Genomic DNA, 27,902 nt, shown 5'->3' with positions numbered 1-27,902 from the left:
AGATACATATAAATTAAGTTCTGACTCCGAAATTTAACAATTACGTCTATTCAGTATTTTTAGGAGGCTCAAAAAACAAATATACAAATATTTGTATTTAATTTTCTATACTAATCTAAAATACATATATTATTTATCTATTTTTCAGATATTCTGAAATAAGAAAATAAAAATATATTTTATTTTAAAGTTTTATGAGTTAAATTATAAAAATTGAGCAAGTTTGATTTATTGGAGTATATTAGAAAACCTCGATCATTGTAAGGCCAATCTTATACCATCCTAGAATACGTTAAAACAAGCATCCAATCACGACCTCTCCTCATGAAATAGCTGAAAAGAAAATAAAATTGAAAGCAAAAATTTTCCATTGCCATATTTCTCAATCATCTTATGATCATTGGAATTGAAAAAAAAAAATTATTTTTCAGGTAAAATATCTCAACTTTGAACCGTTTCATCTTCTGGGTTTGATTTGTTCTTTTAATGTATTATCATTATTCTTTTGTTCAGTAGTAATGATTTATTTTTGGGTTAGTTTTATTAACATTCTAATCTTTTTTTTTGTTTGTATTACTAAAACTATAGCTGAATTAGTAGTAATTTACCCAGATAAAAAAAAAACTATGAATTTGAGCTAAAAGTTTTGAACTTTTTGATGATTGTAGTAAAAAAAATGAGCACCCATCAAGTCCCTCTCCCTCCAGGGAGTGAAAGAATGAGGACGAATTGGACGCCGTCGATGGAACGTTATTTTATCGATCTTATGTTAGATCAGATGCATAGAGGGAATAGAATGGGGCATACATTTAACAAACAAGCTTGGACTGATATGTTGAATTTGTTCAATGCGAAATTCGGGAGTAAATATGATAGGGATGTCCTGAAAAGTCATTACTCTAGTTTATGGAAGCAATACAATGAGGTCAAGGTTCTTCTTGAACAGACTGGATTTTCTTGGGATGATACCCGGAAAATTGTCGTTGCAGATGATCATGTTTGGGATGCATTTATCAAGGTTATTTTCGTGTTTTTGTTGTTTTTTCTCAGTTTCTGGACTGGATGTGTATGGTTTTTACTGATAGAGAATGCTTATGCAGACAAATCCTGATTCACAATGCTACAGAAGGAAGTCGTTGATGAACTTCAATGACTTGTGCTTGATATATGCGTATACGATGGCAGATGGGAGATATAGCCGGTCAAGTCATGATGTAGACGTAGATGATGACATTCAAGGGCTTAATATTGGTATGATTTAGTTTTAGTTGTCTCCTCTCTTTAATACTATAGATTTTCGGTTGACTGATAGTCAGTCATTAGCATGAGTCATATGTTAAAAGTTGCTTAAAACGTGGCTAGACATACCATTTTAACTGCTTCCTACATATTCCGAGCCTTGTTCTCTTGCTATGTTAGTATGTCATCACTAACAGAGGAATAGTAAATGAATAGAATACATTTCAGAGACTAGTCATATTTGTTTGTAATAGTTCAGAAAGTTTATCCACTACGCTAAGCTTCATTTTCTTTCTGAAACAAATAATAATTTCCGCTTTGTTTCTAAATAAACGCTGTTGGAATAGGTAGTCTTCTTCCAACAAGTACTGAGCATGACAAAAAAGATTGGACACCAGCGATGGATCGGTATTTTATTGAGCTTATGTTGGATCAACTTAAAAAGCGCAATAAAAAGGATATGACATTCTCCAAGCAAGCATGGAAACATATGGTGACTTTGTTCAATGAAAATTTTGGTTATTTATACAGTGTCAGTTTATTAAAGCGACGCTATAAGAAGCTGTACAAGTATTATAGTGATATGACAAGCCTACTTGAGAGAAGAGGATTTTCTTGGGATGAAAGACAACAATTAATATTGGCTGATGATGAGGTTTGGGAAAAGTGTATCAAGGTAATATGTAACTTTATGGGATTCTAAGTTATAGTTTTACATCGTACTTCATACTTACTATTGTGGGATGTAGGCACATCCAGATGCAAATCCATACCGGGGGAAGACCTTATTGAACTATCAGGATTTGAGCTCAATTTATGGGAAGCAAGTCATATATGATCATCAGGATCATGTACGCCACAATAAGAACTTGGAAAATGGAGATATGCAAATCAGGACTGGTGAGTTTGATTTTTTATTTTGGCAAGTTGTATTTGATGAACTTTAGTTTTTGAAGCCACTCAGCTAAAATCTGTTTAAGATTTGATATCTTTTGCTTGAAGTAAATTTTAGGTCTGGTTCCCGCATCACAGTGTCTTTGACCTAACACAGTTACGACCCATTCGTTCTTTTAAAATGCCTTTGTTTTATGTTGGTAATCTGTGTTTGGGATAAAAATGGAGAGTTTATCCCACACAACCGTTGCACCATGTCATATTTACAACAAGCCAATGAGCATTTGCGATAGGAATCTTTTAATCATTACTCATTTTTTTGTCATTAAATATTCCACTAACTCATGATTGGTTTGCTGTATGAATGACATGGCCCAACAGTTGTGTTGTATAATTTTCCATAAAAATGCCACCTTAAATTATTGAACTAACTTAAATCCATCAGTGTCCATAATTAGCATGCCTTGTCTCATTCATTTTGTCGGAAGCCTTCTTATATTATTTGAATCAGTATAAGTGGGTTATCACTCATGCAGCTGAAGGGAGGAATAGTTATTCCTATCCTCAAAGTAATGGTTTTGGATCATCCTGGACACCATCGATGGATCGCTATCTCATTGATTTGCTGCAAGACCAGGCTCTCCGAGGGAATAAAATTGGTCAGGAATTGACAATGGAGGCCTGGAATGAAATGATCAGGTTGTTCTCTGATAGGTTTGGGTCCCATCATGATAAAGTATTTCTCAAGAATCAGTACAAACATTTAAGAAGTCAATACAATGGCATTAATTTTCTCCTTGAGCAGAATGGGTTTTCTTGGGATGAAAATCGAGAGATGATAACAGCTGAAGATCATATATGGGATTCAATTATCAAGGCGAGTTCACATAAATTTTCTTTTATTTTGTATATATTCATTGTTATTCCATCACTAACATTTCATAAAAACAGGTTCATCCTGATGCTAGTTTATATAGAAACAAGTCTGTGCCAAGCTATCACAAGCTATGTGTCATATTTGGTGAAGAAAATTCCAAAGAAAGATACAGTCTTAGCGCTCATGATGCAGATCTTGACGGTGCCTGCTCAGCTTTTACTACGGGTGAGTTTATCGTTTTACATCATGAAGTTTTGGATATGTTAATTTAAAATCTCAAGATCAAGTCTGAGAAAGAGGGTGAAAAGTTGCATACACCTCCTATAACAAGCTTGAATGCGTTATCTCTCTCCCTTCTTCCTCTGCACTTAATTTTTAAATAGCTAACATTTTGCGGGTTCTTGCAGAAACCACAAATTACTTGTTATCCATTTCCATTCCCCTTCTATTTTGGAATGTTGCTATGTTTTACTTTGCTTTTCATTTTACAATTTCAGGCGAACTCAATCTGAACCACAGGTTTTGCTTCGGTCTAGAATCTGGATAATTACAATTTTTTTTCTCGTAGGCTTAGCTATTGTTCTGGGATCTTAAGTGGGAAAAAGGGGTTATGTAAATTATTATGTTCCTATCTGATTGCAAATTCTACTGGGAGTAATTGTAGAATTCTTGTGTTTTTGCAGGAGACAATGACCAATGCCATGCAAATGGCGATTGTTCACTGACTGAGTGGACACCTATGATGGACCGCTATTTTATCGACCTTATGTTAGAACAAGTGGCTAGAGGGAAAAAAACTGACTGTAGTTCGGATGATCAAGCTTGGATAGATACCACTTTGTTATTCAAGGAAAAGTTCGAATTAAAACTTGACAAGGACTTTTTAAAGAGTTATTATGAAAGTTCAAGGAACTTGTTCATTGATATGAAAAATCTGCTTGGTCAGAGAGGATTTTCTTGGGATGAAACCCAGCAGCTGGTCACAGCACATGATAATGTTTGGGATACCTATATTAAGGTGCTTTCTCTTGTTTATTGATTTTATATGCGTTGGTTCCAATTACAATGGCTAATGTCTGCTCTAGTGTAGGAAAATCCAGATGTCAGATTATACAGAGGCGAGCGCATGCCAAATTACAATGACTTGTGCTTGATTTATGGAAATTCAAATTCTGATAATGGAGGGAATCAATTTGATCCAGGTATTGTATGTCATGGTGCTTGAATTTTATTTTGGTTGATCTTGTCAGAGTTTGCGCCGTCTCAATGTTGTTGCTTTTCTCCAGTTTCTTAATTATTTGGCTACATGTTTTTGAGATTTTCTTATGAGTTGTTTTCCCTGTTAAGTGAGTGTTGCACATCTGACATGCGTGATGAAATACATATGTTCATGCATCAAACTGCTGTGATTGGTCATTACTTGGCTAATACTCTGCTGATTTTGCTTTATTGTGGAATTTGTTTAAGGAACCGAGCATCATAATAGCCAGTTCTGGAGCACTGATTGGACTCCACCAATGGATCGATTTTTCATTGATCTAATGCTAAAGCATGTTCGTCAAGGAAGTATGGTGAATCTAAGATTTAGCAGGCAAGCATGGAGCAATATGGTTGAAAAGTTGAATGCTGAATTTGGGTCTCAGCATGACAAAGATGTCTTCAAGAATCGGTTTATGAATTTAAGGAAGCGATTCATTGATATGAATAACTTACTTGGTCAGAAAGGATTTGCTTGGGATGAACGTAAACAGATGATAATTGCTAATGCTGATCTCTGGAACTCTTACGTCAAGGTGCATTTTCTTAAGTTAATAATCTGACAAATGAACATCTTTTGGCCCTTATTAATGTACATTTGCTTACTGCAGGAATATCCAGATTCCCGGGCATATTATAATAGAGCTCTTCCAAATTATAATGATCTGTTTTTGATTTTCGGAGATTCAAGAAGTGACGGAATACCTGATTCCGGTCACTCAATAGTTGCTGATGATGACCATCTAGGTTGCCTGTCTTCCCTTCCGACTCTTTTTACAATATCAGTATTTCTGCTTGAGGCCTTGTATAGAGTGCATGTAATGTGATTTAATTACAAATATAGCTTCTCCAATGTTGATGCTACGAATAATCTGACACACCTATTTGAAAATTTGCTCACATAAGCATAAAATTGCACTCTGATTCTATTTTTTCTTTGGCTTTGCAGCCGATGATGAGGGCCAATCCTTGTTTGATGATGATCCTCCACAAACAACTTGGACAAAATCAATGGAAGTGTATTTTATTGAACTCCTCTTAGAACAGGTGTTTAAAGGGAATAAGATTGGTCCGACATTCAACGAACAAGCGTGGGCTTGGATAGTTGCCTCGTTCAATAATAAATTTGGTCTTCTATGTGATAAAGAAGATGTTGAAAGCTGGTATTCAAGCTTGATGGAAGAGTACAACAACATTACAGATCTTCTGATGCAGAAAGGCTTTGCTTGGGATAGAATTGAGCAAAGAGTGATTGCTAATGATGATGATTGGAAATTTTATTTGGAGGTGAATTTCTATAGCGCAGCAACAAATTTTTATTGGAAATTGAGCATCTTTTTAGTAGCACTGCTTGTAATTAAATTTTTATGCAGGAAAATCCAGGTGCAATCAAGTACAGGGATAGAATTGTATGTAGTTACATCGATCTTTCTGTGATTTTTGGCAATGAAGCAGCGCCTATCAGAAGTTCAAGAAATTCGAGTGTGAAAATGGTGACAGATAACCATACACAGGACATGGGGCTGGACAGCATTTTCGGAGATAAAGAATACCAAACTGGAGAATTTGAAATATCAGATCATCGAAAGAAACGTAAGCCCACCACTTCATCAACCTCGGTAGCTCCCACGAAAGTTCAAAGGCAGACGACGGAGTATCCAGAAGTACTCTATCACAAGCCGCGGATGATCAAAATGGTGAAGAAAACTAAGGAGAAAAAAGAACACATGTCGATCGAAGTTATCGTGAATGCGCTCCAAACGATACCAGACATGGACGACGAGCTGTTCTTGGAAGCCTGTCAGCTACTCGAGGATGAAAAGAAGGCCACGGTGTTTGTGGGTATGGATGTAAATGGAAGGAGGAAATGGCTTTACAGAAAGCTCCACAGACAGCATCTGCCTGTTTATATAGACTGAAAATATATTATCAATGTACAGTTTTAAAAACATATTTAAATAGGCCAATTGTCAATGCAAATGCAGTTTATCTCATAACCAATACTCTATGATTTACGTCAATTAACCCTACAAAAATGGGGTCATTGACTTATTTTGAAAGCTTTGTGTTGTACAATTTGGAGTTAATGGAATTAAATTTAGAGAGTATTATTTTTAATCGATTAAAACTACTAAGTGTGAGTTTGATTGATTTTAAAGCATAAGTTTAGAGAACTCTTGTGTTCAAATTGTGATTTTATGTAGGGGTGTCACCGAGTCGAGGTAATTCACGAGTTATTTGGAAAAGACTCGAAAAATGCTGAAAGTCTGATTGAGTTTGAGTTCGAACTACTCGAATCAATTATCGAGTTGAGCTCAAGTTTAAAATACTCGGCTCGGTAAATTCACAAATCTAATCAAATTTTAGTTATTTATGTTTTTACCCTCTATAATTATATAATTTGATAATAATATTTTTATTCTTATATTATATCTAATTTTATACATAATCGAATTGAGCCGCATCAAGTTCGATCCTCAAACATTTAAACAATTTTTTTTGCCAAACGATAGATATTATTGATAGAATTAACCGATTACATCCGAACGTTAAAGTACATCATAGATCGAAATTACAGAAACGAAAACAACTAAAACCTATAATCGATCTACGATAGAATACGAAACAATAATAGAAATTTAAACCTATAAGCGATTCACATAATTTTTATTAACCACCAGTTCCGCTGCTGCTGTACTTCAAGTTTTCTGTCTATTTTAGTCGGTGTTTTGCGTTTGATAAACGCGTCTAGTATAACTATAATAAACAACCAATTCACGAAGACGACATAAATCGGTATAAAAAATTTAAGATGACTAAAAAAGATCGCAACTTTTTAAATAGGCCTAATCACTCAAAAAACCTTCACCTTTAAAATGTTTTTCAATTCCACCCCGACGTTGAAAATTTGTCAATTTTACCTATTTTTTAATTTTCCGTTTTCAATTGTACCCTAATATTTTAATTTTTGTTAATTTTTTTACTTAAATGATGAAATCATTCAATTAATTAAGTCTAAATATGAAATTAAATTCTTTTTTATTCAAAAAAGTACAAATAAGTCATTTATTTTTAAAAACTAACTAAAAACCATAATCAAATTAACACTAATTTAAATTCTTAATTAATTTAACTAAATTTAAATAAATTTTAAAAATATACAATTAATATATGCTAGACATGGAGAATGTTTTAAACAAATTTCCAAACGCAAAAGACGTTAATTTAATTTTTCAGGGTACAATTGAAACACAAAAATGCAAAATAGGGTAAAATTGACAAATTTTCAACGTCAGGGTATGATTGAAAAGGGGCTAAAAGGTCGGGGTTTTTTAAGACATTAGGCCTTTTAAATAAAATACTAGAATCCAATTTTAACAATTAAAATAGACCCAATCATCTCCTGTGAAATGGCATGGCATCAATTTTGAACTCCATTACAGCACTTTCACTAACCCTTTTCACCATTTTAATCTTCTCAAAATCCAATCTTTACACTTCCCCATCACCTCAAATCCACCATAGATCTCTCCTCTCACAAACCCTAAATCAAACCCTTCAATTTTCTTGCTCTTCACTGCCCACTTCCAATGGCCTCATTAACTATCTTCATCTCCATTTTTGCATCTTCAATTCAAATTTTTTCATCTCAATTCTCTGTCTTTCTTCATTTATTCTTCTCCAATTCTTTGTTCTCATTAAAACGGCCCAGACCCATTTCTCCGTCGTCACTACAAAGCTCAGTAGTCACTTGAATCTCTCGCCGAGCATGGGCGGTGTGACCCTCTTGGCTCTCGGTAATGGGGCCCCGGATGTTTTTGCGTCGCTCGCGGCGGTCCGGTCGGGTCAGTATAGAACTGGGTTCGGCGCTATACTGTCGGCGGGTACGTTTGTGTCGGCTTTTGTTGTTGGGTTTGTTGCTATATATGCAGCTCCGTTTAATTTGGATCCTTCTTCATTTGTTAGGGATGTTGGGTTTTATCTGCTGGGGGGTTTGTTTTTGTTTTATGTGTATTTGAGTGGGGAGATCACTTTTTGGCAAGCTGTTGGATTTGTTGGGTATTATGTTTTCTTTGTTGGGTTTGTGTTTTGGACTGATTTGAGAAGTGTTAGTATTCGTAAAAAAGATGTGGATTTTGAGAAAGGTGGAGCAGAAGAAGCAATGATGGGTAGTTTGAAGGATGAGAAGCAGACTTTTGGATTGTTTGAAAGAGCTTATGGAAAGGTAATTCTGTGTTTCTTGGAATGTAAAGCTAGATCAATTTCATTACCTTGCTTCCTTGTTGCTTGGAAAGTTTTCCGCTGCTTCCATTCAATTTCAGAAAATACTTATGAAACTCAAACTTTATATTTGCGACAATTGTTAGTAAAAATTGTCATTTTCTGTTTCAGCACTTATGTTTCCGCGCAACGTAGCCTTGCTTGAAGTTGAGATGTTCTAGATAATTATTGTATTGTTTGTGTTGTCTTTTCTCAGTACCAAGTTGTGTGGTTAATGCTAAGGTTGATTAACTGTTTTGTGTTAATTAGTGTAATATCAGACCCCTGTTCTCATGAATGGGTGTTAGGTTGTGCCTAGTATAGCCAAAACCTGTGATAGTCCAAGAAAGAACTTTCTTCTCTGTTTTTTTGTTTAAAAGACGCATTTGCGCGCAAACACCTTACTCTATTGGAAATGCATACTGAATTGTTGATGTAGACTGGAAATTGTGTTTAGAATTCAAAGATGTCTAATATGGCAGCCACGTGGTATTAGGGTATTAGATTGCTACTTTCTTTTGTTGAGAGTGGCCTTGATCTGTTTTGGCAGGTATTAGAATGTGAAGCTGATATGCCTCTTGGCTTTTGCAAGTATTAGTAAAGAACTGAGTGTGCTTTGCATTTAAAAGATTGTGATTTCTTTTATAATTGCTTGTTAAGGTGTCTGAATGATTTGTTCGTATTGCTCATGGGAATGTCGGTCCAGGATTTCCTGATGTAGGGTCTGAAACTTCTGCTAGCACATTCTTTATTGTCATGTGGCAATAAAAAGGCTCATTCTATCTTAGAAACTCAATAGGATGCCGTGAAAGTGATAATTAAAAGACTAATGTGGCTGGCTCTGTAGCACATATAAATGCATTTTTGTACAATTTTCTCTTTGGAAGTCTGTTTTATAGTTTTGAGATCCAACGTAACATAAAACAGTGTTTTAGTTCCATTATGCTGCCTAATGGGAAATTTTATTTTACTTCACTAGCTTTTATTCAGAAGCGCCCTGCACTAATTTCCATTATGTTTTTGTTGAGCCGTATTCTGGTATATATGTATATATTCTTGTATCAAGGCTGTTGGCAAGTGGAGCTTTCGTTTTAACTTTCGTCTAGCTCTTTTATATCTTAAGGAGTAAAGAACGGGTAATTTCTTTCTAATCCTTTTTTATTTGTTTCAGATTTCTAAAGTATGGGAGCTCCCAGTTTCGCTTATGTTAAAACTCACAATTCCTCAAACTGCACCTTCAGAATGGAACAGGCTGTACATATCCGCCAACATTATGCTTTGCCCTCTCGCGCTCCTATATGCTTGCAACTCACTCATGGCATTGGATCATCCCATAGTATTCCTTCTTCCAAACACCCATTTGCCGCTATGGTTCATAGTACTTCTCGCAAGCTCCTCTCTGGCACTTGTTCACTTCATACTGGAAAAAGAACCCCCAAAGACGGAGCAAATTCCTGTAGTGCTCGTAGCATTTGTAATGAGCGTCTTTTGGATATCAATAATTGCCGGAGAGCTATTGAACTGCCTGGAAGCAATTGGACTGCTACTTGAAGTGCCTCCGTCATTACTCGGCCTTACAGTACTTGCATGGGGAAATTCCGTGGGCGATCTTGTAGCCGATGTGGCAGTTGCGAAAGCAGGGCAGCCGGCAATGGCGATGGCCGGGTGCTTTGCTGGACCGATGTTTAACATGCTTGTCGGACTGGGAATGGCTCTGGTGATGCAAACAGCTGAGGTTTATCCTAAAGCTTATGAACTCCATTTTCATATGGGAATTGTAATTGCTTTTGTGTTCTTGTTTTTGAGCCTCATGGGATCTCTGTTAGTGATCACTTGGTGTAGATTTAGAGTTCCAAGATTTTGGGGATTTTGCCTTGTTGCTCTTTATGTCTGTTTTACATTAGTCAGCTTAGTAATTGCAAAGTTCTCTAAATAAGTCATTTTTCCGGTTATTATTTTGAAACATTTATACTGATTGACAGCAAGTCTTTAGATCCATATGTTATATAATACTCATTGAAATCAGATTATGGAATTTTTAATCTGTAATCTGGAAAATATAATTTGTATTTGTTTCAATGTTCTTCAATTGATATCCTTTGTATCTCAGGTTTCAATGTTCTTCAATTAATATTCTTTGTTTGTGAATATATTTATGGTTAATTTACATAACTATATCTATTTTCTCTATCCTAAAAAAATAAAATTTGCTATTACTATTAGATATTGGATATTATACATTTTTATAAACTCAAAAGGCTTTAAAATTAAGTTTTCATATTTTATTCATATTAATATCAAAATGAATATTTTGAAGACAAATTGAATTAAAAATTATGAATTAACATACTGTTCATAAAAAAATAAAGTTTTATAAAAATTAACATATTTTAAGACAAATAAAAAACAAACATATTATTAGATAAAAATGTAGAACTAATTTTTTTAATGAAAAAGTTATAGTATTAATTTTTTTTAAAATACTAATGAAGTAGAAATGCTAAGCAATATTCTGTTAGGTCGTGGAGTTGGTTCCTCTTCCCAACAAACACTCATCACCGCAAGCACTCCTCCCCAATAATTGGAAACAAATTAAAAATATTATCTGCATAAATCATTGTTATAACTAATGCATAATATTAATATTTTATATTTAATTAATAAAAAATTGACAAATATTTTTTATTTAAATTACATTTTAAAATTTATCCTCAAATACAATAAAAAAAGTTGGTTTAACCCATTACTAGATATTTAAATTATAAGTTTTTTGATTAACTAGTCTTTAAACTAAATTATGTCTCTTTCTAGTCACTTAATTTTGGAAAAACGTGTCTGCAAGTTCTTCGATGTATCTCCGATTGCGTTAGAAATTTCATTAGTTATATGCCATTTTTTAACAAGTAACTCGCCATTTTTGAAGTGTGAATCACACACTTAATGAAGAATTTAAAGACAAGTTTTTCTATAAATTTAGAGACCAGAAAAAGATAAAATTTAGTTCAAGAACCGGTTAATGAAAAGACGTATAGTTTAAGGACCTAAAAAAATTGATTTATTCACAAAAGTTCTAGACAAAGGTATGCTTTTGGTAATCCATGTAGCCAAACACAACGTATTTGAAACAGAAGAATAACGACATTGGAGGGTAAATTGGTCAAAAGGGCAAAAAAGAAATTAATAAAAGTTAAAGCTTCCACCAAAAACGAGTCAGAATGGAAGCCAAAGCTCTCAGCTTTTTTGTTTTGTTTGCTTTCAAAGCTCTTATTTAATTATTTAATCATTAGGTTTCTTCCATTTGAAGCATATTTATATTTAAAACATCATCAATTTTTAAGACAACCTTTGATTCTGTTTGATTCCTTAAATAAAACCAAGAACAAATCCTTAAAAAAAATCTGATCTTTCAAACCCATTGATTTTAATTCCAATTAGATCTCATACAAACTTTTTTTCCCTTCAAAAGTTCCTATCTTTTTAACAATTTTCTAATTTTTCAGGGTCTTTATTGCAAGCAAAAGCCAGAGTGAAAAGGTAACAGCAAACTCTTAATTTTTTTCCCTCAAAAAAACTAAAATTACATGCATAAGTTGTATAGCTAATTATGATTATTTGTGTCTTATTAATTTAGGTTCTAAATTATGATTATCTTTGGTGAGGTTGCTGTGATCTTTAATTACTATATTAATTTGATGTTTATTTTGATTATTTATTGGTTGCTTTGATTTGTTGAAGAGCTAATTAATATGATTAGAGCTGTTTTTCATTAATGATGAAGCAATTAATGGTTTAGTCTTTAAAAGTTTTCATGTTCTATGATGGCTGAGTTAATTCTCTATGTTTAGTATGAAATTATTGAGGACTTTCTTATGAATTGGCTTGTTTCTTTTGTTGTCCCCTTTTGATTGATGTTTTCTGTTGTATTTGGAAACTTTGAGTTGGAGTTCGATTTGTCTTTTGCCATGTTGCACGGAAACGCTGAAACTGGTTATAAGTATAAAGTTTCGGAGTTTCAGAAATATTTGTGGAGCCGGAAATGAAATGCTGAAACGGTTAATAAGAATATATTATACATGTAAAGTTTCGGAATTTCAGATTTTTTTTTTATGGAAACGGAAATGAAATACCGAAACAGTTGGTAAGGGTGCGTTATAAATATAAAGTTTTGGAATTTCAGAAATATTTATGGAAACGTAAATGAAATGCCGGAACAGTTAATAAGAATACGTTATGAATTTAAAGCTTTGGAGTTTTAAAAATGTTTGTGGAAATGAATATGAAATGCTGAAAAACTTATTACTCAATAAGTTTTCGTGCAACATAGATCTCATGCCTGCATTACATTAACACTTCTAACAATCTATATTCATGCGTTTCTTTCAGCATCAGTTGCATGTATATAGTGAAAATTTTGCCTAATTTATTTTTTCGTATATCTTCTCGTCCTTGCACTAAAAGCAGGCGCATTAAATTTTGTGTATTGAGCTTACGTGCATTAGAGCATTACAATGGACCAGCAAGGGCATGGACAGCCCCCGGCTATTGGGGTAGTGACTACTGCAGGTCAAATGCCATATGGCGGAAGTCCATATCTTCCGAACCAACTGTCTTCTGCACAAACGCCAGGGTCAGTTGCAGCCCTTCAAAATACCGGTCAGCCAACCGGAGCGCAACTCGCACAGCATCAACTTGCCTATCAGCAAATCCACCATCAACAGCAGCAACAACTACAGCAACAGCTGCAGTCTTTTTGGGCAAATCAATATCAAGATGTCGACAAAGTGACCGACTTCAAGAATCACAGTCTTCCTCTCGCTAGGATAAAAAAGATCATGAAAGCTGACGAAGATGTAAGGATGATTTCAGCTGAGGCCCCTGTTGTATTTGCTAGGGCGTGTGAAATGTTTATCTTAGAATTGACTTTGCGATCTTGGAATCATACTGAGGAGAATAAAAGGAGGACACTTCAAAAGAATGACATTGCGGCAGCGATTACTAGGACTGATATTTTTGATTTCTTAGTTGACATTGTACCCAGGGAAGATCTGAAAGATGAAGTACTGGCATCAATATCAAGGGGAACAATGCCTGTCGGGGCCCCTGCTGATGTTCCGTATTGCTATATGCCACCTCAGCATGCACCTCCTGTTGGAACTCCTGGGATGATGATGGGCAAACCTATAATGGACCCATCAATGTATGCCCAGCAGTCTCATGCCTATATGGCACAACATATGTGGCCGCAGCAGGGATCCGAACAACAACAATCACCCTCCGATCAGTAGCATTTGTATATGAAAGTCGAGCAACTGTAAGTTCTCTTCTAAATTATCTGCCACTGCACCTCAAAATTGTTTTTGATAGCTAATAACTGTTATATATACACACGATCATGTCATAGAGAACCATAGCATTGCATCTGATAGTGTAGCAATGATTAATTCTGCTGTGATTTTAGAACATTGAGCGAAGTCTCCTGCGGAAGATTTTCAATAGTGGCGAAATGAATAACCAAATTTGCATGTTTTTTTCATATAGAGTTAATATATGCTAGACAATGTTTGAGCATTAACGGATGCATATGAAATGAGACGAGTGTTTGCACTAGCTAATCATTCGTTTAGCTCTTTATTCATCATTTTTCCGCGTGTTTCTCAAAGTGAATGTTCAGTCATCATGCAAACAGTTTAAATATAGTATTCTGATGGAATTTGCATATTTTAATAATTTCGATTTTGGCGTCATTGATTCTTTATATTGATTGAAAAATACTCTGAATCTGAAGCAGATAAGGGAGGCTCTCAGCATTTGTTGTGCCCAAGATTGGAGCTGAAAACTGGCAAAGACTGTATATATTATAATCGTAAAAGGCGCCGCTGATCTTTAGACTAAGCTGTTTGTCTCTGGTAGCATTGGATATCTATGCGTCATCTTTTAGCCTTTGTATGCAAGGAAATTTAAATGCTTGGATTGTTGCTCACCATAAAACTTATTTTGTTTCGGAATTTTTGCTTAGAATGAAGCAGAATTATTTTCTTTAATATTATTTGCTTCTTTTCTCTATTTATTGGTTGTTTTATTATAGCTTAATTTAATTGATATCGTAGGGGTGAATGGAATTTGCATGGGGGTGTGCATTCGATTTTTACCAAATCAATCTGAAATTTTATTTTTCATAAAACAAAACTGAACTGAATTCATAAAGATGTAAAGATTTTGCAAACCAAGCTGAAATATTTCTATTTTTAAAATTGAACCGAATTTAGAAAATAATTTCTTTTTATCAAATAGGATAACTATTTTGGTTATTGGCTTTTGCAATTCAAAAAGGCACGTTTTAATGTATTTACAGGATATTCCGTCTGGTTTGGTTTTTGCATCTCATAAATTTTTGCACGTCTCCGTTCAGACTAAAAACGAATAGAGATAAAAAGGGTAGAGAAAGCTTGTACATAAAAGATTTCATATATTTCAATTGAAATCATTTCAGATTTTGCAACTATACATTTGTAAACCAACATAGATAAGCAGCTGATGCTTGATAAGCAAGGCAAAAAAAGAGCTACTTATCATCTTTCTGTTTCATCACAATCCCCTCTAAAATCCCATCTGTGCCAAAATTACCACAAAACTGTTGACAATTAACAGGACCGGGCAGTCGAAATGAAATAGAGAACTCTCCTGCTGGACAAAGGTTCTTCGATTGCATTTTGAAGACTTGCGAGAATCTGTAGACAGTTTTCTCCCCAGTTGTTGTCACTCCCTTTAGCATAACCTTTCCGTCATTTTCAACTTCACAGCTGAAGTCCTCTGCACTCAGGTCATACGCTAACAAATTAGGATCTATGTAGCACGGAAATGAGGAAATACCGAGAATATGTTATAAATATAGAATTTTGGAGTGTTAAAAGCCTTTTTGAAAATGAAAACTAAAACACCAAAATATAGAGTTTGAAAAGTTTCCATGCAATGTATAATAAGACGAGTAAGGTAAAATGATTAAGGATACAGTACAGATTGAAAAGGTATTTAAGGATCTTAAAGTGATTGAGTTAATTATAATTGTAACTTAAATGTTATCATATCTGAAATGCATGTTCTACGGAAGTATAATAAATAACAAAATTGTCCAAACAAATGGGTGTCTTGCTGTAAGCTGCTGAATAATAGATAAAATTTACGTAACCAATCTCTAACAAAATACAGATAGACAAGGATGGCAAATTAAGAAGATTTTATTGGAAAGCTATGTCGTGCGAAAACATAAATACTGAAATGGAAAATGCAGAAACGAAAAACAGCAAAGTTTAAAAAGCATTTTTGAAAACGAAAATTAAACACTGAAATACATAGTTTGAAAAGTTTTAGTGCAACATATATTAGGATGAGTAAGGTAGAATGATTAAGGATTCAAAAAAGTTTCAAAAGGTATTAAAGGATCTTAAAGAGTGGAGTTGATTATAGTTTTAACTTAAATGTTTTCATATCTGAAATGTATGTTATATGGAAGTATAATAAATAAAAGATTTGTCCAAACAGATGGCATACAATTTTCATAACCAATCTCTAGCAAAATACAGATACACAAGGATGGAAAATTAAGAAGAAGTTACTGGAATATGTCGTGTGGAAACGGAAACGTTGAAACAGAAACTGCTGAAAAGAAAACGACGAAACAACATATTCATAAGAATAGATTATAAATATAGAGTTTCAAATTTCAAAAGTGTTTCCATAAATGCAAAACGAAATGCTGACACGTAGGATTCGACGAGTTTTCGTGCATCATAGCTGGAAAGCATATGAAGACAACTGCAAACTACATGCATTATAAGAATAGATTATAAATATACAGTTTCAAATTTCAAAAGTGTTTCTGTAAATGCAAACAACATGCTGACACGTAGGATTCGACGAGTTTTCGTGCAACATTACTAGAAACCATATAAAGACAACTGCAAACTACATGCATTATGAAAATGATTAATAAATTCATAAAGTTCTTAATCCTAGTACGAAACTCACCCATGTCTCTTTTCACTCCAGGAAGGGATATGCGAAACATATAGGCATCGTCACATTCACCAATGTCCATGAGTCAATTATGGGTCCCACCTTCCCCATAGCAGCACTCCCAGTCACTGCAAATCCACTTTTACCAGAGACCACAATCCTGGCCAACTCTTCTTTATTAGGGCAGGAAGGGAGAAAGAGCATTCCTGGACAGCCATTTTCTGCAGTTCTGGTTGGCACGGCTGAGTCACGCTGCAATGGAGACAAGCCATTCTCGGTTTGCAAGGTACTTGCAGGATGTTTTGCTCGAGATGAACTATGAAAAGGCTCAACAGGAGGGAACTCTGCAACAAATCCAGCCTTCTGCACTAACACATTGTGTAAGCTTTTGTCATCTCCAAATATATGGAACCTTGCTGCATTTTGATCCAATCGAAGCTTTTGAAGCCCGGTTAGCTTTTTAAACCTGTCGATGTCATCTGGTTTAATGTAAGATGTATCTGGATCATTGATGAAAATGATGTTTTCAATGATTTTGTGTTTGTTTTTGAGCTGTGAATGAGGATGAAGTTCAGGTGGAAAGAGTTCAGGAAATTGAGGGTAAGCTACAGAGGGATCATTATGAGTGGTAGGTAAAGTACCATGGAAGAAATGGTGCAACAGAGGTAACTCGACAGAGAGAGATTCGTCTGCCTTCCGAAGTGCATGATAGTAAATTCGCTCCATTTCTACTGTTTTCATGTGTGAACCAGCCAACTCATCAGATGTATATGCTGAAAGTCCCTCAGCTCTTCTTTGCAAAATCGACTTTTTTGGGCACTGCTCTTTCAGATCAGGTCCAAAGTAGGTGCCCGTGATAAAGTAAAGGAGGAAGCGCTGGTCACTGTTGGCCATCCTACTTGATCCAGTAAGTGAGTTGTAGCCTGAATAAGAGTTTTCACGCTTATGATTATACAGCGAATCAAGATCTGCACGTCACAACATTAGGAAAAGGTGAGTTCTTACGATTTTCACATACTGATGCAAAATACTAAAACTCAATGCTCATAATATCACTTACGCGGCAGTCTGTTTATATCGGAAAGAATGAGCATAATAAACAAGTACTATACCTAAAATGCTAAGAAATTAACAAGTTTCACTTTGTTTTGCTATTCTCAAGAGCATTCAATTAAGGTAACAAGCAAAAAGGTATCTTAACTACAAAAGTTTATGGTAGTATTTACTTTTCACAGGCACAAATCATGTAACCACAATCGTAGACTAAAACATGCATCAAAACCGAACGGAAAGAAGAAAACGTGAGAAGTTCGATTACAATTATCTCTTGGCAGCTCAAAATCCGCCATAGGAACTTCTTAACTCAACCCGACGCTCTTCCACAAATGTCTCAGCCACCAACATCCAGAAGGGACCTACGAATAAGACCATCATCTATTCAACAACCGTGAGTGTAAAATAACCAAACAGATAAAACAAAACCATGCAAAACTAATGAACTCTTCAAGCAAATTACAAAACATCATGCACATTAATGTTAGCAATACATAATAGTTTGCAGAATTTCAGCTGGATTCTTTAGCGAACATAGCCGCGAGTTAAGGCACAGTCACAATATTTTAAATCTAGCATGTTTGCTTAGCTTGCTAAAACCCTGATTAAAGTTATAGACAAAACATAAATCAAAAAGGAAAATAAACAAAAACAAAAAAGTTGCATTGAATTAAATTAACACCACCATAATCTCTTAAAAATTAATCCAAATCATCAGAAATTACCATATCACCTCGATCACAAAAGTTAAACAGACAATGAGTTATCAAAACCCCCATAAGAACAAAAAAACATCTGAATGCAATAAAATAAAACTCAATTTAGAGACCAAAAACACATACCCATTAAAGTAATTTAAAGGAAAAAATAAACGAAGAAATCAGAAGACAATGGAATGTATTATCAGATATAAAACATAAACATGCACATTATACATAAATTTACCAAGAGTGAGCTAGGATAAATTATAAACTTGGGATTTTTTTGCTATGAACACAGGGAGAGCAGACAGAACAGCGCAAACACGGGAACACGACGACACATGCAATTCCACTATTACCCATAGGGGCAATTTGGTGATTTAATTTAAAAAGATGGGTTGGTCAGCTAATGATTATGCAGAGGTGGTGGCCATGGGAGGGTTGAACCGTAAACCAGTTCAGAACCAGCATGGTTAAACTCTGAATCGGGTTTAAACTAGTATAGCCGGTTACGAGCCAACTCAATTTGAAACCATAAATTTCCAAAATTATATACTTAATATATATATATATATATATATATATATATATATATATATATATATATATATCATACATTCATATTATATTTATTTATAATATATCCAACCATAAATATATACATTATTATTTGTTTGTTTTTAATATAATTTAATTTGTTACTCTTTTTAAATACTAACAATTGATTTTATTTATTTTTATAATAATATATGACTTTATCTATTGTATATAAATAATTAATATTAAAATTACAGTAAACTAAATTAATTTTTTAATTTTAGGTTAATCTTGTACATTAAATTAATTTTAGTTCTCACTTAATTTCAAACACTTAAATCTAATTTTTATAAACTGTTTTTTATCTTTCGAATCAGCCAAAACCGGAATCTGTCAGTTCCAAACCGACCTAAACCTGTCAAGGACCCGTCGAAGTGTTTCTTGAATCATAAACCGCCAGTTTCGAACCGGAACTGCTGGTTTTGACCCGACATTCATAGTACGACAGGTCGTAGAAGGAAGGAATCCAAACACTAAATCATCAAACCAAACACCACTGACCATTGTTGTCTTGTTGAGCTCGAAAAGAACTAGGAAACAGTGAAGCTAAAACTAAAGCTGTTTCCTTTCTTTTTCCAACGTTGGACAGTCAATTGGTGACCTAACTTCATTTCCGATCAGGTAAATTGAGTCGTTTTCCGGCTAAATAATTCATGGGTTTGTTTCTTTTAGTGAAATTTTACCGTATGTTGTTTGATTTAACATGATTTCAGCCATTAATTTGTATTTTAACTTATAATTTTTAGTGTTTATACATATAATAATGCTTAAACTTTTGATTATTCATATTCTCCTTGTTCAAAATGTAGAATTTCTATCAAATTGGAAACATAACCCAAAAATGTTTTAGTGTAATTTGTTATCGACTTTTACGTATTATACAGCGAGGTTTATTGATCTGGAGTTTGTCTGCATGAATTCATGCTCAAATGCACAGGGTTTCTGAGTTATTTAAGACGACTTCATACACGTAAAAATGTTTAGTACTGATTTATTATAGATGCAAAGAGGCCAATTGCGTGTTCGCATCATTAATTGGTTGCATGATCGTATTTAATTAGGTTGTTCATGGTATGATTGTACAATTTGTCTATGTTTTGGCGTTTGCTTAATTGCGAACAATTTCTGTTATTCCGTTGGTTGTGCATCTAAATTGCGTGGAGACTTGTATAACTTCATGCTGAGTGAAGAGTTTGTCTGATTAATGATGCATTTTCATGCCAATAATTTTAGGAGTTCTAGCATGCGTGGGCGGAAATATGAGTCGGAATTTCGGAATTCCCAGCAGATTCCCCTTTCGGTGCAACCTCTTAATAGTGTGCCATACATTGGTTCGCCTACATCTGTTGGTGGTGGTTATCATGCTTCTCCAATCCCAACTAAGGGTAATGCCGAATCTGTCGAAGAAGTCGGGCCTTCCATGATACTTCTCGATTCTAGCACAACTCGAAAAGAATGGGACAATATATTGGTTTCTGCTAAAAGTGCAGTTGCATTAACCGGGAGTGCTGCCATGGGAATGGTGGGGCCGGTTTTAGGATTAATGGACATCGGGGAATGTGACGACGCTTATCTGTTTCGCGTCTCCCTCCCTGGGGTAGCAAACAATGGAAGTAAGTTCTACCACCTTGCAGTTTTTAATATCTTGTTACCCGCTGTTATCATAATCGTACCATTCGAATCACGAATTGTACGATCTGATTCACCTATAAATCGGTGCGAATCTTTAAGGGAATTGCTAAGTAATCTATCGATTCGGCAGTGAATCGAAATGAATCTATGAATCGCGTGATTCACAAAGATATTAAAAGAGAAATAAAATAAATAAAAACCGTTGCTTGTGCCTTTTCATATTCCATCATTTAATTGGAGAATATTTATAAATAAAAAAGGAAAAAATAAAGGGATTTAAAGAGACGTTTCATTTACCTAACTAGAATCTAAAAAGTAAAAACTCTTTCAAAATTTCAAAACAAACAACAGACTAACAGAGTAACAAGCACATATGAAGCTTAATTGGAATGGAAAAGGGTCATTCATGCCCTTAAGATTTTGTTGTTATTTATCATTTAAAGCCATCAAAGATTTAGTTGTTTTTCATGACTTGGGTACCATATACATATGCCTATACATTTTACGAATTTTGTTGCTATGGCCAATCCGATTTATAACTCCTTGCAGATGAATTTAGTTGTGATATTGAACCTGATGGGAAGATACATATAAGAGGAGTGACAACTACTGGTGAGAAAATAGTGTGCAAGAATTCCCAAATATTCAAGATGCAATCTCGAAATCTATGCCTGCCCGGGCATTTCTCCATCACATTCCAGCTACCCGGTCCAGTTGATCACCAAAAATTTTCAGGTCATTTTGGGATCGATGGAATGCTAGAGGGGATTGTGAAGAAAAAACATGGCTGAAGATTACATGGAAGCAAGGATGAAGTCCCTTTACCCGTATGAAGTCCTCGACGAGAGTCGACTCTGTACCCTTTGTGATTGTAGAATAAGGACAATAAGCTAGAGTTGGGTGAAGTTAGGCTTGTAGAAGGCGACACATGACTACCTGAAATAGTTGTATTTGAGGAATTACTCAGTGCAGCTTTTCCCTTGTGATTGTTGAACGAGGGAGTTTATGGTAATACTAATGTCTATCAATGTTCAGTCATTTCTACTTTACATCATTTGCTGCATTACATTTTATTTTCCCCTTGTGAGTCTTTGTGGTTCATCTTTGAACTTTGTTCTGTTTTATTAGGGTTCAATAGAATGTAGAGAGCCTAGATGATCTATACCAGGAAGGAAGAACCCCAGAACATCATATAGAGACCACCTTAAGTTTTAACTGAAAACATACACTATCATGTAAATAGCGTTGAAATGTAAAGTTACAGAGTTTAAGAAGTCTTCTCATGCTGAAATGTAGGATTTGATAAGTGTATGTGCATCATAGGTTATCACTTATCATAGTAAATCATCACTTTGAAAACTATTCACAGAACATAGAGGAGGCAACTACTGCCTAGTACATCTAGACCTAGGAGTGTAATTGAGTCAGGTAAACTAGCAAGCTGTTCGTAATTGACTCGAAAATTACTCGTAACCAAGTCGATTAATATCAAGTCTAGCTCATATTCGAGCTGTTCGAGTTCATTACCAAGTTGAGCATCAAAATATTTGGCTTGATAAGCTCGTGACCATTGAGTTCGAGCTCCTAAAATTGAACGAGTTTCAAGCTTGAGTTCGACAGTGTTTTGATTCGATTCAATTACACTCCTCGCATGCACATCATTTATAAGAAAATATATAATCCCATCTTCTGAAATCAAGTATGAATTTCAAACAGATAATACAAAATCAACCTTTCAAGCAAATAGAAAATCAACCATCAAAAGTTCATCTTCATTCTATTAACTTCATAACTTCAACAAACAAACCTAAACACAAAATTCTACAAGGAAAATGAAAAGATCATAGGATAATTAGTTAAAACTTTAAATGTCAAACTATAAATGAATCCCTTCATCCCGGAGTTTAACAGATCATGGGCATCGGCTCGGGGGAGTGAGTCCTCGTCAACAAAAAAAAAAAGAAACCCTACAGTCAGCCATTTCTGATGAAAGACTTGCCAATCTTCCACATAGTCCAACCCATCCAACCACATTGAAGACAAGCCCCCAAGGCTGCATCTTTAACACCACCATTATCACCAGCTTCACTCAAAATAATCGGAAGTAAAACCAAACCCAAAGGAAAAAATTCACTCTTCTTTATTTTCCCAGATTTTAACCAACTCAACCCATGAAACGCCATAAGCCAAAGAAATTCCTTAATTTGTTTTTTCTTTCCTTTGCTTAACTCATTCCAAAACCTAAGACCACCTTCATCTCCACCACCACCGCCACCACCACACGGTGGCTCACTTGGAGTTAAGGATTCCAAAATTTCACTAAAAGTTGGAGGCCCAGATGCTTTTTCTGTCTTCAAAGCACAAAAGATAGGTTTTTTGATGTGGGTTTTGTGTGAAAACAAAGAATATGACTGAAAGTTTTGATCTTTTGATGGGATTAATGTTGTTTTTCGAATTGGGTTTAGGAAAAGAGTGTGTTTTGAAATAAGGGCTGGTTTGAATTGTTGTAAGGGAAAGGTCATTGCCATTGTACTAAATTGTGATTAGGAAGAGAATGATTTGCAGGAGAGGTTTAATTTTGATTTGGTTAATTCGTGGCGATGATTGTTTATAACATTTTTTTTTTGCTAGAGTCCTTGATTTGGTAAAATTCTATAGGAGAGCAAAGTCTTTCTAAAAAAAGAAAGTGATTCACATATATTTTGTTATTGGGGAAGTTTTTAGGTTTAATTAGTTTGTTTCATAATTAAGAATTTAAGATATAAAAATTTGATAAAATCAATTATTAATTTTTAATTTTCGATAAATCAAAATACGTTTGAAAAACGTTGATGTATTTATGATGTTCATATCAGTGTTTTTTTCCTGAAAAATAGCTTGATATTTTATTTTGCCAAAACATAAAAGTTGATGACCAAGTTTGTCAAATTTTAAAATTTGTATTCTAATTACAAATCGCGTTAAATTTCATAATTTAATTTCCACTTAAGCTACAATTTTATTATAGGATATTTATTTTAGAAAATTCTTACCTAATATAAAAAAATACTAATTGAGCTTTTTATTTATTAATTAACTCTTTCCATTTGAAGTGTTTTTCTTAGTTCACTCTGTTCAAAAAATTGCTCTTGTTCAAACTTCAAAGAACCCAAAAATCACAGATTTTTGATTAGAAAACTCAATTCATAGTCAATGATCAATCTACAATTTCAAAACAAGCACTGTTATATGATTGTTACTTTTTGAAAATGAAATTTTTTAATTAAATTGGTTAATCTCACAATTCAAATACCAAATAAAAGATAACAATTCAAAAATTAGAGAAATCTAGAGCCATTTCTGCTTCTCTTTCCCATAACAAGCTCCACAACTGGGGAACAAACCCTAACCTTTTGCAGCCATTGTTGCATTTCTCCTCTCTTCAATTTCAAACCCATTAAAGCACCCACAAAGCATATCTGCACAACCAAATCTGTAATCCCTCTCTTAAACCCTTTAATCAAAATTAAACCCAATATCAAAACACTGTAAAAAGCATCAATCTTGAACTCTTTGGCAAGCAGCACCAGTCCCAATTCAAGAACCAATAGAAACCCTAAATTTATCTTCTTCTTCCTTTTCCTTCCCCACATATCAAACCATGGACCCCCTCCTCCAACTCCGCCGTTACTACCGCCGCCGCCGAGAAATTCTGTAGTAACCAGATTGAATGGCTCTGGTAAAATCTTGAGATTCGATGCGGCAATGGATACTAATTTGGGGAAAATTTGCCTTAATTTTATAGACCCAAATCGTTTTCTTTTATTTCTTGCTGAAATAATTGGTTTTGGGATATGGGTTTGATGTGAAAGCAAAGGCAAAGATCGAAAGATGGGGGATTTTGGGTAATTGATGAAAATTTCTCCATTAGGGTTCCATAAATCAGAACTTTTTGGAATAAAAAGTTGAGATTTGAAATGAAAGGTTTTTAACATTGTGTTGTGTTCTATGAGATGCATATGGTTACCGTTGGCAATGATATTTGGATTAAAAAATGGCTTATATAGATGTGGACAGCCTGACCTGGCAAAAAGGCGGCCACGTCAGATTAGAAGTAGGCAAAAAAAATTTCATTTAAGTAGCAAACAAGTGGCAGATCAAAGAGGTGAAACTGTTCAATGATTGAAGTTGATTGGATTTCTGCTTCTAAGGTAAAGTTAGTGGATGAGAATGTAGAGCAGGTAGTGTCATGGGGTGTTGAAGATTGATAGCTGAAGGCAACAAACTCTCTTAATGACATAACTATTTTCCACCAAGTATTTCTTTTGAACCCTCCTCAACTTTTGAGGCTGTGATTATAAAACAGCTCTCTATTTATACTCAGTCGGGCCTTTGTGGGTTATGCCTGTAACTAGATAATTGTGAAAAAGAATGAAGAGTCAGTTTTTTGCATGTAGATCAGATAAGGCCACTGGTGGTTCTGTAACTGGTGCTAAGCACAATATATGTGTTGTTTTTCCAGCCAAAGCAAGTATGGTTGCTGAATCTTTTGAAAGAAGAGATCAGGATTGGTACTTCCCTTTTCTTTTCGTAGTATTTCCGGATTCATATACACTTTGCACCAGCAATCTAGACTCTCTAGCAGTATATAAAGAAATATTTATTTATGGTTTTTGATTCTGCTAACTTCTGCAGGATTGTTCATGCAAAAGTAGCAAGTGATTTGATCATACAAGTTGGAGATTCAATGTTTCAGTTACACAAGGTGCAGATATATGCTGTCATTTTGTATAAATATGAAAGTGCACCGTGTTGTCCCTTTTAATGTTCGCTGCATCTTTCTTGAGCTGCTAGAAATTTCATGTACAGTTTTAGACCATAAAACACTCTGGAATAAGAGAAATTCTTAGGTCAACTTAAGTCATTTAGTCGTAGAGCCCGACAATGAGCTTGTGAGACACTGCTTGAGTCAACAGAATCGAATTTTGGAGTTGAGTTCGAGTTTGACAGTGTTTCAACTTGACTTGGCTCAGTTACACCTCTAGGAACCCTAAAAAAATTCATTCCTAAGTCTTTGTTTCAGCACTGGAGAGGTGTGAACTTACAAATGGTTTATTTACTTGCTCTAGTATTTCTTACTTGTCCTGAACTATTTACAATTATTGTTCACTTTTCTTATGAACTTTTACATCTTGCGCTCAGCTTGCTATGGTTTCAAAAAGTGGATATCTGAATAGATTAGTGTTCGAGAGTGGAAGTTATGGAGAGAAAACTAATGTTCCTAAGATTCAAATAGATAATTTTCCAGGCGGAGCTGATATCTTTGAGTTAGTGGTCAAATTCTGCTATGGATGGAAAGTTGATCTAACAGCAGCTAATGTTGCTCCTGTAATTTGTGCTGCACATTTCTTGGAAATGGGTGAGGATTTTAAACGAGGAAATCTCATTTCCAGGACCGAGACGTTTCTGAGTTTCATGCTGCTCACATCATGGAAAGACATATTTCAGATATTGAAAAGCTGTGAGGCTGTTTCGTCTTGGGCAAAGGAATTGCATATTCTGAAACGATGTTCTGAAGCCATTGCTTGGAAAGCAAGTATTGACCCGAAAACATTTGCCTCCAGAGGTGATGATACATTTCAGTTTACAACGCAATCAAATAATGCAGAAAAGTTGCAACATGGATCTGTAGCTGAGAACTGGTGGTTCGAAGATGTTTCGTTTCTTCGAATAGATCATTTTCTTGAAGTCATTGAATACGTTAAAAGAAAAGGGGTGAGATCAGAGCTGGTTGGATCATGCATAGCTCACTGGACTGCAAAATGGATTTCTCAAATTCATTTCGGCAAACACAATCTTCCGGAACATCGAACGCATAGATTACTGAAAGTTACAGCAGAAAGCTTGATTAATGTTCTTCCCGAGGAGACAAATTCAATTTCTTGCAATTTTCTGCTTCACCTTCTCAAATTGGGGACTATGATGAGGATTAATGTTGAACAATTGAATAAATTGGAACGAAGAATAGCTTGTATGTTGGAGCAATGTTCTGCTTCAGATCTTTTAGTCAAGAATTATGACAAAAGCACTACTCTTTATGATGTGAAAATTGTCTTAAAGGTAGTACAATCGTATCTTTCTTTAATATGGAATCCAGCGCCGAGACTGCACGTCGTTGGTCGGTTGATGGATGAATATCTTACAATGATTTCCAGAGATGAGAAACTTTCAGTTGAACAGTTCCAATTGATTGCAGACGTATTACCTAAAAATTCAAGAGTTCGTGATGACAACTTGTACAGAGCCATAGACGTGTATCTCAAGGTATCTAACATATTCTCTCTTGCAATGTTTATTATCTATCTGATATAAAAATATGTGATAGTGAGCTCTTGGTTACTGCAGGCACATCCTAGTCTAACAGAAGATGAAAGAACAAGTGTGTGCAGAGCCATGGATTATCATAAGCTATCGCAAGAAGCTCGCGGTCATGCAATGAAGAATCAAAGATTACCTTCGTATGTTTCAATGAGAATTTCCCTTCTTGAACAGGTCAAGATGGCCAAGCCAATGACAGGCAGTGTATCCGACTATCAAAGAACAATTAGTGAATCTATTATCCGATTGAGTAAGGGATGCCTGAGCGTGACGCAGCAAAACGAGATTAAGATGATGAAAATTGAGGTTATGAAAATGAAGATGCAACTAAATGCATTGCAAATGTGTAAAATGCAGATGCAGAGACAAGTAAAGGGCTGCACTTTCTAGTGAGTTTGTGTAGTATTTTTGAAAATATAAATGAAATGCCAAAATGTAAAACTCGAGAAGTTTTCATGCAACATAGGAAATGATTTAGGTAATTCGAAAAGTTGCAGCTTAGCATCTTTTATATGGCTTCAATTGATAAATTAAATGTATTGCAAATTATTGAATAAAATGCCTCTTACTTCAACTTATCAAAAGTTGTTAATTGAGCTAGACAGTTTCTGCAACCGTGTAATTTCCCATATGGGGAAAATATTTTTAGTTTTTTGATGTTATATGTGGGTGCTTAATGACCTGAAATTTAGTTATTCACCTTCATATATTACTTTAATTGCATATTAGCTTCCTACCTAGCCAGTTCGACCCGTTGAAATAGAAATCAAAGACCAGTTCGGTTTAGAAAACTGATAACACATCAAGTTCGACGGATCTGATCAAAACTAATCCAACCGATCAAATCACGAATTTTAGAAATTTATTCATCTATTCAATTTTTAAATCATAGCTAATACTAATGATAAAATAAGACAAGTGAAATTATATAAATATGTATATATCAAAATCCATTTAGCCAGTTTTTATGAGACTAAATTTTAAATTTATCTACTGAATTTGCACACGATTAATATTTAATT

At 34.6% G+C, this 27,902-nt stretch overlaps 7 protein-coding genes across 9 annotated transcripts; 5 read left to right on the top strand and 2 right to left on the bottom strand.

Annotated features, from left to right (window-relative positions):
• Nucleotides 1–327: 327 nt before the first annotated feature.
• LOC126673536 (uncharacterized) lies at nt 328–6,375 on the top strand. The gene is made up of 13 exons (XM_050367716.2): nt 328–431; nt 669–1,018; nt 1,101–1,251; nt 1,587–1,915; nt 1,989–2,139; nt 2,670–3,010; nt 3,085–3,235; nt 3,694–4,028; nt 4,101–4,212; nt 4,478–4,803; nt 4,879–5,014; nt 5,217–5,554; nt 5,641–6,375. The coding sequence occupies exons 2-13, from the start codon at nt 677–679 to the stop codon at nt 6,184–6,186; spliced, it is 3,258 nt and encodes a 1,085-aa protein (XP_050223673.1). The 5' UTR covers nt 328–431; nt 669–676; the 3' UTR covers nt 6,187–6,375.
• A 1,245-nt stretch (nt 6,376–7,620) lies between these two features.
• Nucleotides 7,621–10,525, top strand: LOC126674730 (cation/calcium exchanger 5). Its single transcript, XM_050369220.1, has 2 exons — nt 7,621–8,492; nt 9,699–10,525. Exons 1-2 carry the CDS (start codon nt 7,683–7,685, stop codon nt 10,461–10,463), a joined length of 1,575 nt encoding a protein of 524 aa, XP_050225177.1. The 5' UTR covers nt 7,621–7,682; the 3' UTR covers nt 10,464–10,525.
• A 1,248-nt stretch (nt 10,526–11,773) lies between these two features.
• On the top strand, nt 11,774–14,568 carry LOC126674861 (nuclear transcription factor Y subunit C-9-like). Of its 2 annotated transcripts, none has more exons than XM_050369389.2 (3): nt 11,774–12,061; nt 12,989–13,838; nt 14,313–14,568. In XM_050369389.2, the coding sequence occupies exon 2, from the start codon at nt 13,036–13,038 to the stop codon at nt 13,810–13,812; it is 777 nt and encodes a 258-aa protein (XP_050225346.1). In that variant the 5' UTR covers nt 11,774–12,061; nt 12,989–13,035; the 3' UTR covers nt 13,813–13,838; nt 14,313–14,568. The 2 variants fall into 2 exon arrangements, with proteins under 2 accessions (XP_050225346.1, XP_050225345.1); XM_050369388.2 differs by having other exon boundaries at nt 11,779–12,061; nt 14,316–14,568.
• Nucleotides 14,569–14,973: 405 nt separating this feature from the next.
• LOC126670972 (increased DNA methylation 2) lies at nt 14,974–18,685 on the bottom strand. The gene is given in 5 exon segments (XM_050364641.2): nt 14,974–15,337; nt 16,553–16,624; nt 16,627–17,508; nt 17,859–17,955; nt 18,539–18,685. Coding segments are annotated over 4 exon segments (1,233 nt in total). The 5' UTR covers nt 17,890–17,955; nt 18,539–18,685; the 3' UTR covers nt 14,974–15,089.
• A 680-nt stretch (nt 18,686–19,365) lies between these two features.
• Nucleotides 19,366–21,572, top strand: LOC126674496 (alpha-crystallin domain-containing protein 22.3). Its single transcript, XM_050368945.2, has 3 exons — nt 19,366–19,512; nt 20,125–20,504; nt 21,073–21,572. The coding sequence occupies exons 2-3, from the start codon at nt 20,135–20,137 to the stop codon at nt 21,312–21,314; spliced, it is 612 nt and encodes a 203-aa protein (XP_050224902.1). The 5' UTR covers nt 19,366–19,512; nt 20,125–20,134; the 3' UTR covers nt 21,315–21,572.
• A 2,268-nt stretch (nt 21,573–23,840) lies between these two features.
• Nucleotides 23,841–24,497, bottom strand: LOC126671286 (uncharacterized). Its single transcript, XM_050365046.1, has one exon. The coding sequence runs from the start codon at nt 24,495–24,497 to the stop codon at nt 23,841–23,843; it is 657 nt and encodes a 218-aa protein (XP_050221003.1).
• Nucleotides 24,498–24,933: 436 nt separating this feature from the next.
• Nucleotides 24,934–27,471, top strand: LOC126675340 (root phototropism protein 3-like). Of its 2 annotated transcripts, XM_050369969.2 has the most exons (4): nt 24,934–25,073; nt 25,198–25,267; nt 25,705–26,826; nt 26,908–27,270. In XM_050369969.2, exons 1-4 carry the CDS (start codon nt 24,934–24,936, stop codon nt 27,268–27,270), a joined length of 1,695 nt encoding a protein of 564 aa, XP_050225926.1. The 2 variants fall into 2 exon arrangements, with proteins under 2 accessions (XP_050225926.1, XP_050225927.1); XM_050369970.2 differs by lacking the exons at nt 24,934–25,073; nt 25,198–25,267 and adding an exon at nt 25,497–25,595 and having other exon boundaries at nt 26,908–27,471.
• The last annotated feature ends 431 nt before the right edge of the window (nt 27,472–27,902 follow it).

Source organism: Mercurialis annua, linkage group LG3 (genome assembly GCF_937616625.2).
Source record: "Mercurialis annua linkage group LG3, ddMerAnnu1.2, whole genome shotgun sequence".
NCBI lineage: Eukaryota > Viridiplantae > Streptophyta > Magnoliopsida > Malpighiales > Euphorbiaceae > Mercurialis > Mercurialis annua.
The sequence above is the reverse complement of the archived record's forward strand: the minus strand, read 5'-3'. Positions and strand labels throughout refer to the sequence as shown.